The 13,549-nt window shown below is 43.1% G+C and overlaps 1 protein-coding gene across 2 annotated transcripts in view; it reads right to left on the bottom strand.

Moving 5' to 3' along the window:
* TDO2 (tryptophan 2,3-dioxygenase) overlaps window positions 1–13,549 on the bottom strand; it is a 114,694-nt gene that overhangs the window by 66,896 nt on the left and 34,249 nt on the right. For both annotated transcript variants that reach the window (XM_069630324.1, XM_069630323.1), the window contains exon 3: window positions 5,590–5,680. In XM_069630324.1, coding sequence (XP_069486425.1) covers window positions 5,590–5,680 — 91 coding nt within the window. The remainder of the gene's footprint in view (window positions 1–5,589; window positions 5,681–13,549) is intronic.

The following is a 13,549-nucleotide window of genomic DNA, read 5'->3' as shown; positions in this document are numbered from 1 at the left end:
TGCCATAGCTTATACTTGCAGAAATGGCAAACATACTTCCACATTAGACTAGATATTTGCCTGCGCCTGGCTCCATTCTAGATGCACTAGCTTCTCAGTTACTCCTAACACCATAAGTGATCATGGCATGTTAGAAATTGCTTTCGGCATACAATTGGTCGGCACCCAGGGATGTAATTTCACCAAAATGCCAGGGGTAGCGGAAGTGCCATCACATGACCGTTGACCTCTGATGACATCACAGTAAGTCATTATATGTTATTAGACAGCACTTACGCTAAAGTGCTTTATATAGAACAAAATACATACAATATCACCCAACCTGTGTTGGTACTCATTTACCAGGCTGAGTTGAGGTGTTTAAGAACAGGCTAAATCAGTGACTTGCCCCCTGAAGTGTGCCTGGTAATAAACATTTATGAGTCTAGCAATTATTGGATAGAATTCCAGAAAGACCAATGATGTGTTATTCCTATTCTTTCTTAATTAGTGTCACTGCTCAAAGTGATACACTTGTGGAATCCCCTGTTTTTTGATACTCACCAAAGAAATCCTTGATCGATATCGTATTATCTCTTACGAACAATCCATTTGTCGCTTCTGTCTCGTATGAGACCCAGCTGAATCTTTAAGGCACTTGGTAATGGAATGTTAAATTCTGGAACAACATTGAGCACGATTCTTTGGGAAACATTTATCTACTCTGTACGATGTCGTTAGTGAACCTTTTTGGAATCTATGTTTAGCTGGGTGGACAACTTCCTGTGTCATTGCAATTGTTGCCTTCATCAAATCAGTGAATCTACAATCTGATGAAACCAGATAAATTAGCATATTTTTCAAACATTTTAATGTTTCGTGTTTCGCTTTTAGCTGTCTTGAGACTTATTTATGCTGTAACACTTTTTAAATAATTCATTTGATGTTCTTTTTATTGTTTTAAAATCACATGTCGTGTTCTTTCACTGTTTATTAAAGATTGATTGTATTAACGAAAAATAAATGAAAGGGGCATTCAGCTTATTTTGTCCTTCTGGCCTGGCAACACTCAATGGGACCATGCTAGCAGGGGTTTTCCCTCATCCAAAAGGGACAGTGCTAGTACAGAGCATTCTCGCCGGATGCAAGTAAATGTTAGGAGATATGGCGTAAACAAAGGATTCTAGCGAGAAGTAAAAATAAACAGCACATTTTACACATTTTGAAAGAATCGTTTAAATGAAAACCTTAGTACCAACCAATCGTAAAAATGCAAACACTGAATGCTAGATAATCCTTTGAATGGCTAATCGCGTTTTCTAAAAACGTACTATAAATGTTAGTTTTCTGATAATCATACCAGAAAGGAAACACATAACCACGTCTCCCATTGCAGCAACATCTGCAGTATTTCTATTATGTTTATCGCTGGGTTGAGCTGTCACGTGTCCCTTTACCCTGTCTATGGCGTGATTATACTCCAGGCATTGTTGTGATCTGACGATGACAGCGGCACCCAGCATGGGAGAGGTGGGTATTGCATCAGCGCCCCAGGTTAGAGCGCAAGAGTACGCCCAGCAGGTGCAAGAATGGCTTTGGCAGTGTTACTTTGGTTCTTTGGGATGGCCCCCACAGATCGGCACCACTGTGTCCTTGCACCTAAACCCCTTCTACTGCCTTCAGCCACAGCTGCTGCCTCCTCTACGGGCTTGGACTCATCTGGTACTGGCTGTTCCTCCAGGTACGGCGCCACCTCATGCTAGGGAGCCTGTCTAGACAGACACACACACACACACACGAGATCAAAATAATGATCTGATGAGCATTTTAAAGTATAATGAAGACTGTACTATAATCTTCTTATGCTCTGGTGCTCCTTTGTACACGTCCCCAAACAAAGTGTTAGTGACGGTAGTATATTTGTATGGCAACTATTAGTTTGGAGAGTAGCTTCTGGTAGCTGTTGATGGCCCTTTTGCTAAGTTCTTGTATGATACAAGCAGTTTTGATCCCAGCACAACTGAACCCAACTTTTTAAATGGTACTTCCCTCGGTTCTCAAATCAGGCCGCATCTCAAATCAGGCAGTTTACTGCCTGGGAACAAACGTTTTGTTCCAAAATGTCCATGTACTTACTTGTGGGTGTGGGTGTCTAGTTTTACTTTTATTGACAAAATTGTCTGCAGAGGCTCTGCAAGTCGTCGGTGTGTTTATGTTACGGTGTAGAATTAAAGCTCCCTCCGCAGCATAAAGGCACTTATTTTACTGAAACTCAGCACTTTATGCATACTCTTCCTCACATCAGATGTACCCCCAAGTGAGCTGGGTTGGACGGACGATTTATAGTTTGAGTCCCACCAATGCTCAGGCTTGTGGGAAAATTGCTCCAATGACTGCACGCTTTGCAACAAAAACGATTGAAGTCACCAGAGCCTTTAAAATACGTTTAAAGCTGTTTGCGGCCCTCTGAATAACAGTCCAGATAATTGCATGCTAGCAGCATTCCTGTGCCTCTTATGCTGAAGAGACCTGACTCACAAGGGGGACGCGACAAAACCAATGCAAGAATATTAGCCCACACTGCAGTGGTAATTGCACATACTACTGAACCCATAGACTAAGGGTCCGATTCATGGAAAAGTCAGCAGAAATCCTGCAACGCCCGCAAGCCAAGAACATCACTGCGCGAGCCTGTGCACAGAGCACCTCTATGCTAGATCAGAACACCAGCTGCGTGCACACGCCCACTCTTACCTCTGCACAGTGATTCCTATGTGCAAGTGTCTGTAAGCCTGCCTTCGGGAGGCAGATAGTATGTGAGCTTTGCGTGGCCTTTTCGGGGGGTTGCACAGCCAGATCCCTGAATATGGATTGTTCTGTGCAATAGTGGGCGTGCGATGGACTGACTGCCCCTCGTAACGCCAACGTTTTAACATGTTCTTCCCCATTTTTTGGTGTTCGGCCCCCTTCCCTGCCCTCTGTGCAAACCATGCCCGCAATCTGCATGGTGTCTCACACAAGGCACTCGGCCGCTCGCATGGGCATGCCAGGCTGCCGCAAAATCCACGCAAGTCCTAGGAAAGTCCTGTGCATTCGATTCCATGGATCGACGAATGGGATTGCACACGCAGTTTGGCGTGCAAGTTCCCTATGTTTCGCGCAACTAATTCCATGAATCTGGCCCTAAGCCAGTTAAATCTATTATGAGGGAAAAGGTTGCAGTGTCAATTCAGAGAATTCCTCCAATCCCTAAACACTTGCTTGTTACCAAGTATAGGAAATACAGAAAGAAGGAGGTGCGATGTATCCTGTGCAGTTGCTACATTTCAGACAAGGATAGAACGTTGTTAAGTGACCAATGATCGATATGCGCCATACATTCACAACACCAATATAAGCCAATTCATGTTCAATATATGTATGTACACTTATTACTGAAAACTCCTCTGATTAAGCAACACATGTCCCCTCTTCTCTCCCACATCCCTACCCTCATTCCATTGCACTTGCAATAGCAATACACGCTTTACCTGGTGAATTCCACATGTACATTTATTTGTCCAAGGTTTAAATAGGTCTCATTCACCTCTGCCCCCCAAGAACTAGTTACTAACTTCTATTTAAGGCACTTGGTTTCTGGATTGCCCTGATTACTGTATACTTTTCTACGTGTTCTGGTTCAAGCTGCATTTTTTCAGCAAATGTAAGCAATGACTTTGTCGAGATTTAAATCATGCAGAGAAACTGATGGAGCCAAACATATGGGGAAGTGGAGAGAGAGGTAGTTAAAAGTGTCCATCAATAAAAGGTACACCTTTATTAATATGCAACCTGATAGTTTACTAATAAACGGAGCAGCAATGTGCCCCTCAGGGTCTCTACCTTACCTCTACACAGTTAATATACAGTTGCGCCTGTACATGGTCTACCTTTTCATTCAGTTCTTGCAAGCCCGGCCATGCCATCAATGTACATATTGTAATGTAAAAACTGAAGGTAGAAGGTTATTTGTTGGTTTTGGTGCATACGGTGGCCACAATGAGGCAGAACTTTCTCTGTGTGTGTTCTCTCTCTCTCTCCCTCTCTCTCTCTCTCCCCATTGGCATCACTCTCTCATCTCTCTGTCTCTCTCCATGCACTGTCACTCTTTCTCTCTGCCTTTCACTGTCTTTGGGCCTCATGACGACCCTGGCGCTAAGTGTTTAACGGCGCCGTAAAAGGCTGCGGCGTCGTTAAACACTTAGCGCCTGATTACGAGGTCCCTTTGCGGGACCCGACCTTAACGGCTGGTTTTACCAGCCTTTAAAGTAGGGACCCGCAAAGGGACCTTGGTGCTAAGTACGGTACCGCAATTTGCGGCACCGTACTTGGCGCCTTCCCCATTCCCATTGAGCCCTATGGGGCAAAAATGGGAATGGGGAAGGGCCATGGCGGAAGGGGGAATTACCGCCCGCCAACCTTGTAATGGGGTGGTAATTCCCCCTTTCTCCATGGCGGAGTCGGTAAGTTACCGGCATGGACCATGGTGCTATTAGCACCATGGTCCTCCGCCTGGGTCGTAGTGAGGCCCTTTGTCTACATTGTGTCTCTCTCTCTATGCGTTCTCTGTGCCATGTGTCTCTCTCTGCGCATGTCATTCTCCCCTTGCACTGTCAATCTCTCTCACCTTACACTGGCAAACTCTCTCACCTTGAGCTGTCACTTTCTCCCTCTTCACACCCTCCTCCTCGTGCCCATTACTCTCCCTCTCACCCTTGGACCCTTAAAGATATCCCTGGATGCACCCTCAATCCATATTCTCCAACTCTCACCTTTACTTGCAGCCCCTACTTTTTCTCATGCTTCCTCTCACACCCTCGCTTTTTCTCTTACCCTCCCACTCTCACCCTTGCTCGCTTACATTTCATCTTGCTCATCATCGATGCCACCCTCTTTCAATGGCTTCCTGCCATTCTCTATTCCCTTCTCATTCTGGTGCACACCTGCCTCCGTTCTCACATCCCACCTTTACATGTTGCACTCTCCTTCTTGCACCCTGATGCCTATACATTCAAAATGCAAAGGACAGCAGTAAATACCAAAACTATTGGCTTTGCCAATGCATGTTCTTATTTGCTCCCAAAGAATCAAACTCCCTACCTATTTTCATTCGTTCCACTTCCACTCTATCCATCTTACATTAATCTCTCAAGTCTCACCTACTTCTCAAATATGCATTTTCAGTTTCTGTATTGCTTTTACACAATGTTGTACCCTTTTACTGTTTTGCAAAAGCACTTAATAAAAGAATAAATTGCAATTACAATGTGATCTTCCCATATATACAGGATACTTTTAACATTTAATTTGAGCATGTGAAGGGAATAGTTTATCCTTAGAAAAACTAAGGATTGTCATCCGCGATGAAAGAGTTACTTCACTGTTATATGTATTATTTTAACTTATTCATGCACTTACGCGCTCTGTGCAGGCCCGTATCATTCAGAAAGTCAAGGGCTCGGAATGACTGTTGTTTTTTCCCCACTGTTCCCTCCCCTCTTGAGCGCTTTGAAACATTTCTCTGTGCATAGGCGCTGTACAAATAAACAATAAATAAATAAATAGTTTTACCTTGATGGGTGACAATAAAAAGATGTTCATCGTGGATTTTATTGCCTTTCTTTTCACTCTGCAGCTCTTGAGCATCGAGTACCTTATCCAGCTTCAAAACAGACATTAGAGAAATATATTTACATTGGTTTGCATTGGAGTTGTCAATTGCCTCTCTGACTAAATCATTTAAAAAACTGTGGGTCTCTGGTATCATGACCAAACAATGGGGCACATTCTATACACTGACAGGGTATTGCCCTTAGTAGATAATGTTCACACAAAAGAATTAGGCAACACACAACTGTGTAGAAGCTACTAGCAGCTAACGAAGAACCCAAACCAGGGTCCAGATAATACAACCAACCCAAACAAGGTCTCTGGTATCAACCCAATGATTCTCGCTTGGCTTTCAGTATGAGGAAGCCAGGGGGCCCATTCACAAAGAATTGTATTTTGGGTGTAAATTATTACTGATGACCCGAAAATGTCGCTGTAACTTAACGCAACACATGAGATATTCGCTAAAGGATCAGGTGTGATTTACTGTTTGAAAATCTGTGCAAGTTGTACCTGATGCACAAAAAAGCCATCCATAGGCAACCAAATCGATGGTCTGACATGGAACATCTTGCTCTGGGGTAACTTACTTCATAACACAGAGGCGAATTTTGAAACATGAACACTTCTTTCAGCAGCTATAATATATTTTCTCAGCCCATATCCCTTCACCCACCACACATCCAACACAAATTCATATACATCCATTCACTATTTAAATCCAATACTTATGCCTGGAACGGTCATGGTTTCATTTAAGTGTGTTCACAACAATTTATCAGACAACTTTGAAGTTGTGTGACTTCATAAAAACGTACGCATTTGTGGATGTGTACATACTCCCGATCCCACCTGCCTTAACACACGTACCCATCCATAGCATCCACCCTGCAAACACCCACTCTTGTTGTCTTGTAGTAAGCCACAGAAAAGAGAAAAAAACATTTTGTGAAAGGCTTGCAAGTTGTGAGCTCGTATTAGCTCGGGAATACACTATTACATTTTTTACAAGTATTACAAATACTGCTAAAAAAAGCTTTGAAAATGTGCCGTTTATAATAAAATTCTTGGGCCAGGAAGAGACCCATAGGTTAGTGAGTCTTTGGTGTGTGACCAAACCATAAATCAGCATTTAGACCACAAAGAAGCAGGAAATTCCTCCTCACATCTCTGGATGCAGACTTGCACAGAGTTCCAACTTTACTCAAAGTGCCAGTGCTGTGTGACATAGAGATAGCTAACATTTGCCTTGGCAATGGGTGGAGTGACGGGAACAGAAGTGAAATGGATCAATCTATTCTCATCTGACGCAGACCAACATTTCAGAATTGGATGAACCAGATCCCCAGTCCTAGGCATAAGATGTGACATCCTCCAAACCTCTTCTGGGCCAATTCTCCCATTCAATATTTACATGACACACTTGGTGATGGCAATGACACATCTCCGGATACACTTCCACATGTGTGCATGTGACACAGGGATTCACTTGTGCCTGGAGAGAGCCCCTCATTCTCAGATCAAGAACTCCACATTACTAAGACACCATTTGTAATCACTGAAGGAGAGCTGTCGGCGTTTACGTGTGTTCAACCCATTAAGTGCCAGGCTATTATGCAAGTCTATGCAAAAAGAACACGCACACTCATCCTTAGCAATTACAAAGATCTTATTTACTAACCATTAGCACCAAGGGGAAGTTAACTGGTCAATCAGCTGCTGAGGAAAGTAGGTGATATCTAGAAATCTATGCAAAAAAAAAATATGCATGGCATGCTACAATACCCTCTCTTTCACTCAAAACTCCCCAGGCCCATTCATCTTCTCCCAGCCACCCTTCTATTGCTGGCCCCTCCCTGCCCATACATAGAAAATAGAAGACCGGTTATGCTCTGAATCCCATCTTCCGTTTCTATGGCAGCAATGTGTGTTGTTTTTATTTCAGATCCATAGGTCGAGGAGACTCTTCATGTTCCTGTAGCATGCTGTGGGGTTTCCCAGTGCTGCTTACAGCATTAATACCCAGTTCTAAGGGCCATAATAGGTATTGATTAGAACATGTGAATGTTGTGGGGCATTGTAAACACTGCAGAGGGCTTTTCCATGGCCTGATGTTTCTCTCCTAACAATCCACATCAATGCTCAGTGTCTCCCTTACTCAACACACATTCCGTCTTGACTGTGTCCACTTCAAGCACCTTCTCCAACTTTTCTCTTTTTTTTAACCAGTGGGAGTTTGACATATAATAAAGGCTTCCCCTCGGGGCTAACTGAGTGCAGGCTGATAACATCTGTTAAACACCTCCTACCCGTGGCTGTAATTACACAATAGCATTGGAGATCCATTGCCATTTGATTGTGTGCTTCCCTTAGCCAAAATCCCACATTGACAATCCTCTCTACAACGTTCCAAGCACCCCCTTCAACGGTTTGTTTGTTTTTAACTTGATTTTGTGACATAATGGAATTACAAGCCAGGAGTGGGAAAAAAGAATAATATATGTTATCATCCCTTCCCCGTGTTACTCTCCATCCTCTTCATCGCATACACCTAACTAGGGGGTGGGCCAACAACACTAGCAACTAGCATTACAGGCCTCTACCCTGAGCTGCAGTAATGAATGCCACAAGAGCATTGAAGATAATCTTCCATTCAATTGGGCACAAATCCTACAAAAATGTAATCTTGATATATATATATTTTTTTTATCCATCTATGGTTTGTTACAAACCTTTACTAAAAACAAGAAAAAGGAATACAACATCTATAAAGAAAATGATCTAATAAATTAATGTTGAACACAATAAAAAGGAAATTACATTTCTGTAACATTAGACATTCTACCAAGAGACATGTAAACAAAGGACAAGAAACTCTCAACAGTAAACACAAGACAAGAAAACTCAATGATTTATGACCTTCCAGTCAGTTCCCATCACATTCAATGATCACATTAACTTTATGACCTGCCATGTTAACAACGATTTGTCACCCGAACTTAATCTTTCCCAAAATGATGGCATACCTAACCACCAGTCATTATCCACAAATGGTGCAAACGCATTTGTTCTCATCACTCTTGTACCATCACAGACCAGCATTGTAGGTTTGATGTTTTGCGGGCTGGTTTTACCACACAGCGGACACAGATTATCCTTAAATAGTTCCTTGTATCTGATTAAGAGAATCTCCCTCGTAGGCAGTAGATTCAGACGGAATCTAAGGAAGTCTGATCAAAACCTGTCATTATGGAAGTATTTTAAATATCTTGCTATGGGACCTCTTGTTTATCAAAAGGCGATAGTGACTGGTGGAGCTAAGTACTCTTCATTTTGTTATTGTTTGAATCCAGTCAGATATGTTCAAGCGCCCTTTGACATACATTGTATTTTCAATCAGATCATTTTCAAAACAATCACAGTTAGATAACATTTCCAACGCATAGGTTCTCAGTTCCCTTAAGAAATGATTTGAGCAGTCCTCCAGCATTATTTTCACATCTACATATAGTGAGTTTAACTCCCTAAAGAGGGAGAGTACATTTCATTCAACATGAGATCTCAGGGACTGTAGACTAATTCATATTTGAAGCACTCCACAGGGCCATTGGGGAAAAGTTAACACATTTTTCCAAGGTTTTCTTTTGAGACCCCGCCCGTTCATTAGTTTTATGGCTGGATATATATCCACACTGTATATTAATACAGGGATTACCATGCCAATATAAATCTTAACCAGAGGTTCTAGCGTAAACTTACAATACACGTGATTGATTTTTTTCACCTGGCAGCCAAGTTGTACTAGCTTGCCTTCTAGGGCTATCCTAACTTGGCTTAAGGAGGCAAAAGATCTTATGTTGAAGCCTAAATATGTGACATCCTTTTCCACAGGAATATTGTGCCCCGCTAACAACCAGTTGTAAGAGGCCGATTTAGTATGTGGTTTTTTAAACAAGACTGGCTTGATCTTTAGATCAATTAGCTGTGCATACTCCTCCAGAGCTTTCAACAGGTCCTGAAGGCCTACAGGGGTGTGATCTAGTAGGACAAGACCATCTGCATAGGCCACCCAACTTAATTTTTCTGAGCCGATCTTTGGACTCACTAAGCCACGTTGACTCAAGTTAGCTGCCAAATCCGCTATATAGAGGTTCAAGAGGTAGGGGGCAACTATGCATCCCTGCCTAACCCCTCTACTCTTGGGGATAGGTGCAGACAGGTGGCCCTGTGGGTTTAGCCTTACTCTTAATTATGATTGGGTATGGTGCTCGACTATAATGCTCAAAAGTAGAGGCAGGAGGCCCCATTGTCTGAGTTTCTGCCACATGTGTGTGTGCTCTATTTACGGTGTCAAAATCCTGTGACAGATCAATCCATGCTCCAAACAAAGGAGGCCCCCCTTTCACAAAATATTAAACCGTTCAATGAGGTTGACAAGCCTCGCCTAAATCCCATTTTGATATTTAGATAGGATACCCTCCTTCTCTGCCCATGACCTCAATTCCCTCAAAATTATACCCACAAAGATTTTATTACCTACATCTAGAAGCGAGATCAGGTTATAGTTTGCCGGATCTGCCCAATCGCCCTTCTTGTAGATTGGGATAACTATAGCGCCTCGCCATGACTTAGGGATGATCATTGAATGTATTACCTTATTAAAAAGATTGAGTAGTATTTTTGACCACAACCCTGAGTTAGATTTTAGAATCCGATTTGTTTGTCTGTTCGGGCCCGTTGTTCTAGAAGCAAAGGACCTCTTTATTAGTTCCTCTATGTGATCCTGATCGTAACTCCTTTCCCAGTTTATTTAATCAGACAGGAGTTCTGGGACATGTCTTAATGGGCATATAAAGATGTAAAATGTGCCTGCCATAAATCCTCATTGATTATGTTGCTCTGTAAACTATTTTGAGAGCAGCCCTGAGAGTTAATGAGAGACCAGAAGTTCCTGGAGTTTGCCCTGCCCACTGTGAGCAACCCGAAGGTGACTCCTTGACTAGTCCCCAGGGGTCTGTCATCCAGGTGGCCAGGACACGGCCATCGCTATTGGATCCAGTTCCTGGGGGTAGACCAGTGAGGGAGGATCACGTGGATGGGGGGTCTTTGGGGAGTGGAAGTGGAACACCAATGGGTGAGACATAGTATTCCCCTTCTTCCAACACCTTTTCCCCCTCCTATGATGTAGAATATTCTGTAACACTGCCCCCCTTTCCAACACTAACACTTTCACACACTACTAACAACGTACTAACACCCAAGCTGTTTCCCTGGCATGTCCCAATACAGAGGTCAGGCATGGTCAGGCAAATGACCAGAATCACACACACCTGACGGCCCTTTCCCTTCCAAACGGTGATAGAATGTGGAGTACGAGAGAACACTACGAGCAAGGCAGACTGCATGACAAGACATCTATCCAAACATGGCAGTTCAAGAGGAGGAGAAAGACGGGGAAGGCTGACAAGGAGAGATGCAACCTTTCCCTTTTCGACCCAGACCTGCGAAGCCTCCGCAGAAGGAATTGCAGGACCGCAGACAATAGCTCAAGTGTGTTGCAGCAGATGTCAACGGTACACTGAGGGTACTTATGCGGATAAGCCAGACTGACAGAGATGCCTACTACCGTGGTACCAGCCTTGACTCCAGATATTCTGAAAGGCCAAGCGGTTCATCACAGCCGGTGAGTCGAGGGGAGAACTGATAAGAACCGAACTGTGTTGAATGAAAACCGCAAAGTAGCAACTTAAGGGAAGTTCAAAGATCTGTTAGAATAAAGGGAAGACCAGCTGCAGAGGGATCCTGCACCACGTTGGTGCTTACTCGAGAGACTCTGATTACTCCTATCTTTGTGGAAACTACTAATACCAGAAGGCCTTGGGAAGACCGCAAAAGAACTATCAAGGTGGTTATACAGGGGTTGAAGCTAAACCCTGTACAGTCAAAAGTCTTTGACTGACAAATCATTGAAAACTCAAGGGAAGTGCATCCCACATCAAGAGAGAGAGAAAATGGCAAGAGTGAACCCGGCATAGGTATGCCAATAAAGAGGAGCGAGGTCAAATGTCCCAAGAAACAGAGTGTTGACAAAAAGTGAACCCGGCAGTGGGATGTCCACGTTGAACTGGGGAAAAGACAGTAAGATTTTTGAATGTTGTAAGTGAAATTGACTGAGAAGGACATAGTGAACCCGGCGGAGGGAGGCAACTCCTCGAGAGGGGTCTGAGCCTGGCAGAGGGGGCTCCAGGGGTGAGAAGCAATTATCCCCATTATATGTGTAAAAAGACATTAAGACTAGGTTTTGCCACCGGTACCAGTGTAGTAAATAGAAACAAACAGTCAAGAAGGGGTCTGAGTTTAGCAGAGGGGGATTGAAGGGTGAAAAGGCATCACCCAAAGACTGGTAAATGTAATTGGAGAAGACGAGCGAATGAGAGTCAGTGAACTTGGCAGAGGGTGGCTGAAAATCAAGAAGGGTCTGCTCCCGGAAGAAGGGGACCCAGGGGTGAGCCACCATCACCTTAAATATCATGTGAAAGGAACTTTTTGGTTTATTATTTTCCGACCCCTCGAATGTAAGACTTTTTAGCAAAAAGAGGCTTGACCATCTAGGCTCCTTATAAGCTGAGAACGGAACTGTCATCTCGTGCTGGGGAAGCTCGTGAAGTGTTCTGTGCTCAAAGGTCCCATCTTAACTCATGCTCAAAACATGGGGAAGGGAGACCCGACTACTACATCCTGACATATTATTTGTAAACACTTCTTTCTTTCTTATGAATCCTACCCCACATTCTTTTCTATATTTAGTTGTAAGGATTGGCAATAGGCTTTTCTTAGTATAGGCCCTTTTATTTTGACAAGACGTCACAAGGACTGCCTTATTTTTCATTTGATGGTCGAAGATTGCTCCCATCTTAGATTTAGGTTCAGATTAGGCATTTTTCCAACCTGCATACCGTTTAAATAAACACCCTTGAATCATGATTCCTCGTGTCTGTCTTCACTGTTGCCACCATGGATTCCTTACACCACTACTTGAAGCACTTGCTCCCCATCCTGCTGTAGTCGCTGATAGTTCTGTAATTGTGACCAGTTCCTGTATGTATTTTGAATGTATTATTTTTAATTTAGCCCTGTAGTCCACTATATAGAGATTTTCTTTTTTCAGCATTCTTATTTCCCTTCTTAGCACTTTCTTCCTGAGGCTCGTGGCCTCGTCAAACGAGGGAGTATACTTTACTTTCATCGTGTTCCCCCCTATTTTCGGTGGGTTAATAGACCATAGAAGGTCAACAAATGTTAGGTGATTGCACATATAATTAAATTCAGGTACAGTAGTTTTCTCTAGTAACCTTAATAGACCCTTGTTCAGTTTGGACCCACCCACTCCGAATCTGGCTAATCTGTTGCCTTTACTATTTACCCAGACAGATCCGGGGAGGACCTTCCTGGTCACTGGCTTTTTTTTTACAAAAGACCCCCACAAGCATATCATGATCGCCAAATGTATTCAATCCTACAGAGAAATTGTTACAATTATCAAACAAGTCTTTGGATAGGAACACAGTCAAATTTTGACCCCTGGTCCCCTCTTGACCAAGTCAAGCGAGGGGGATGTGACCCTTTATAGTCCCATTTGCCATATAGAGGTTACATTACATTAAAAAGGAGTGCCAGCGGTTTCCATTTGGTGTTTGTTCTTTCAATGTGGTATTGGTCAGATATGATTTGCAAAGTCTGCAGTTTAGATATATTGCCCTATGATGTGCCATTTAGGAGACTGCCACAATAGTACATTTCTTTGATTGAAGATGTGATACTACATGTAACATTGACTAACGAAAATGTGGTTTTGCCTATCTCTTGACCCCCACCAATCCTCCCTTTTCCCCATTCCAATTTTTGTCTGGTATTTTTGTTT

Source organism: Ambystoma mexicanum, chromosome 6q (assembly GCF_040938575.1).
Source record: "Ambystoma mexicanum isolate Mex_15411 chromosome 6q, UKY_AmexF1_1, whole genome shotgun sequence".
NCBI lineage: Eukaryota > Metazoa > Chordata > Amphibia > Caudata > Ambystomatidae > Ambystoma > Ambystoma mexicanum.
This window is presented reverse-complemented; position numbering and strand designations above follow the sequence as displayed.